We start from the raw sequence: 1,097 nt of genomic DNA on the forward strand, positions 1-1,097 counted from the left end.
AAAAATGACAAATTAAGGATTTTGTGTAGGGGAGCATCTTCCACCTTGGATATTAATGCATTCTTTGTCAAAGAATTTAATGGGCTGTTGTTAGCAGCCTTGTCAGTTTATATGCCTGTTCATTTAAGAAATTTACCCCAGGATTCATAAAGCTTGCGCCAGGTGCAGGTGTAGCGTCGGCGTTCTAACACCAAATATGGCCACCGAGCAATCCAGGTACGAGCTGCTCTCACGTGCACTACCTGCGTATGCTATGCCCGCACAACTCCCGGGCCCTGTATGCTAATTACCCCATGTGCAGCAGTGTAGCATGCAAATGAAGGTATGTAGAGATCCAGTAAGTGGTGCAGGTGTAGTGTAAGCATGCAGAAATGTAAACCGTAGAAAATGGTTTACATTTTTGCAAACATAAAATTGGAGCCATGACAGCCGACAAAACACATGTATTATATTGTTAATATATGCCAATGGCTAAATATATAGCCATTGGCATAAAAAAAATGTACAAAATATAAAATTAACATTTAATATATATAGTCGCACTATCGTGATGTGGAAGCGCAGGACAGCGGCACACAAAGGGGATTGCAAGGAAAATATAAAAATATAGAATAAAACTGCAATGTAACACATATCACGATTTTCCCATAATAGTCAATGGCAGGCATGCTACACCATACTATGGCGCAAGGGTTGCTAAGGGGCTGTGACAGTGTTATGCACGGTAGCTAGGAATTAGTGAGCAATGCCATGCAAATGAGAGGAGTAATAGTGAATCACAGATTCCCCGCTGGTGTAAGGATCACCTCACAGTGTAGCGTTATAACACCGAGGTGTGCCCTTGAGATAAAGATGACATCAAGAGAGGGATGTGTTGCCATTGCTTTAAGCACATTGGAGCATTGCTAAAATGGTTTGCCCCTAGCTAGGCAAAGCTGCAGGATAGGGGTGTTTTGAACTGACCATAGCTTTGCTTAGCTAAGAGTACACAAGGTAACCAAGTATGCATGTGAACGGAGATGAAAATGCGTGTAAACCTGGTAAACTGCAGCTGAAACAGGAAGGATATAGGAAAGAATTAAGGAAATGCCCCGGCC

At 42.3% G+C, this 1,097-nt stretch overlaps 1 protein-coding gene across 1 annotated transcript in view; it reads left to right on the forward strand.

Annotated features, from left to right (window-relative positions):
- Positions 1-1,019: 1,019 nt before the first annotated feature.
- The window catches only part of LOC122791532 (intelectin-1a-like), a 144,932-nt gene continuing 144,854 nt past the window's right edge, over positions 1,020-1,097 (forward strand). The window contains exon 1 of the mRNA XM_044059274.1: positions 1,020-1,040. Within this exon, the coding sequence (XP_043915209.1) occupies positions 1,020-1,040 (21 nt within the window). The remainder of the gene's footprint in view (positions 1,041-1,097) is intronic.

This window comes from Protopterus annectens, chromosome 17.part0, assembly GCF_019279795.1.
Source record: "Protopterus annectens isolate FY-2018-M chromosome 17.part0, PAN1.0, whole genome shotgun sequence".
Taxonomy (NCBI): domain Eukaryota; kingdom Metazoa; phylum Chordata; order Ceratodontiformes; family Protopteridae; genus Protopterus; species Protopterus annectens.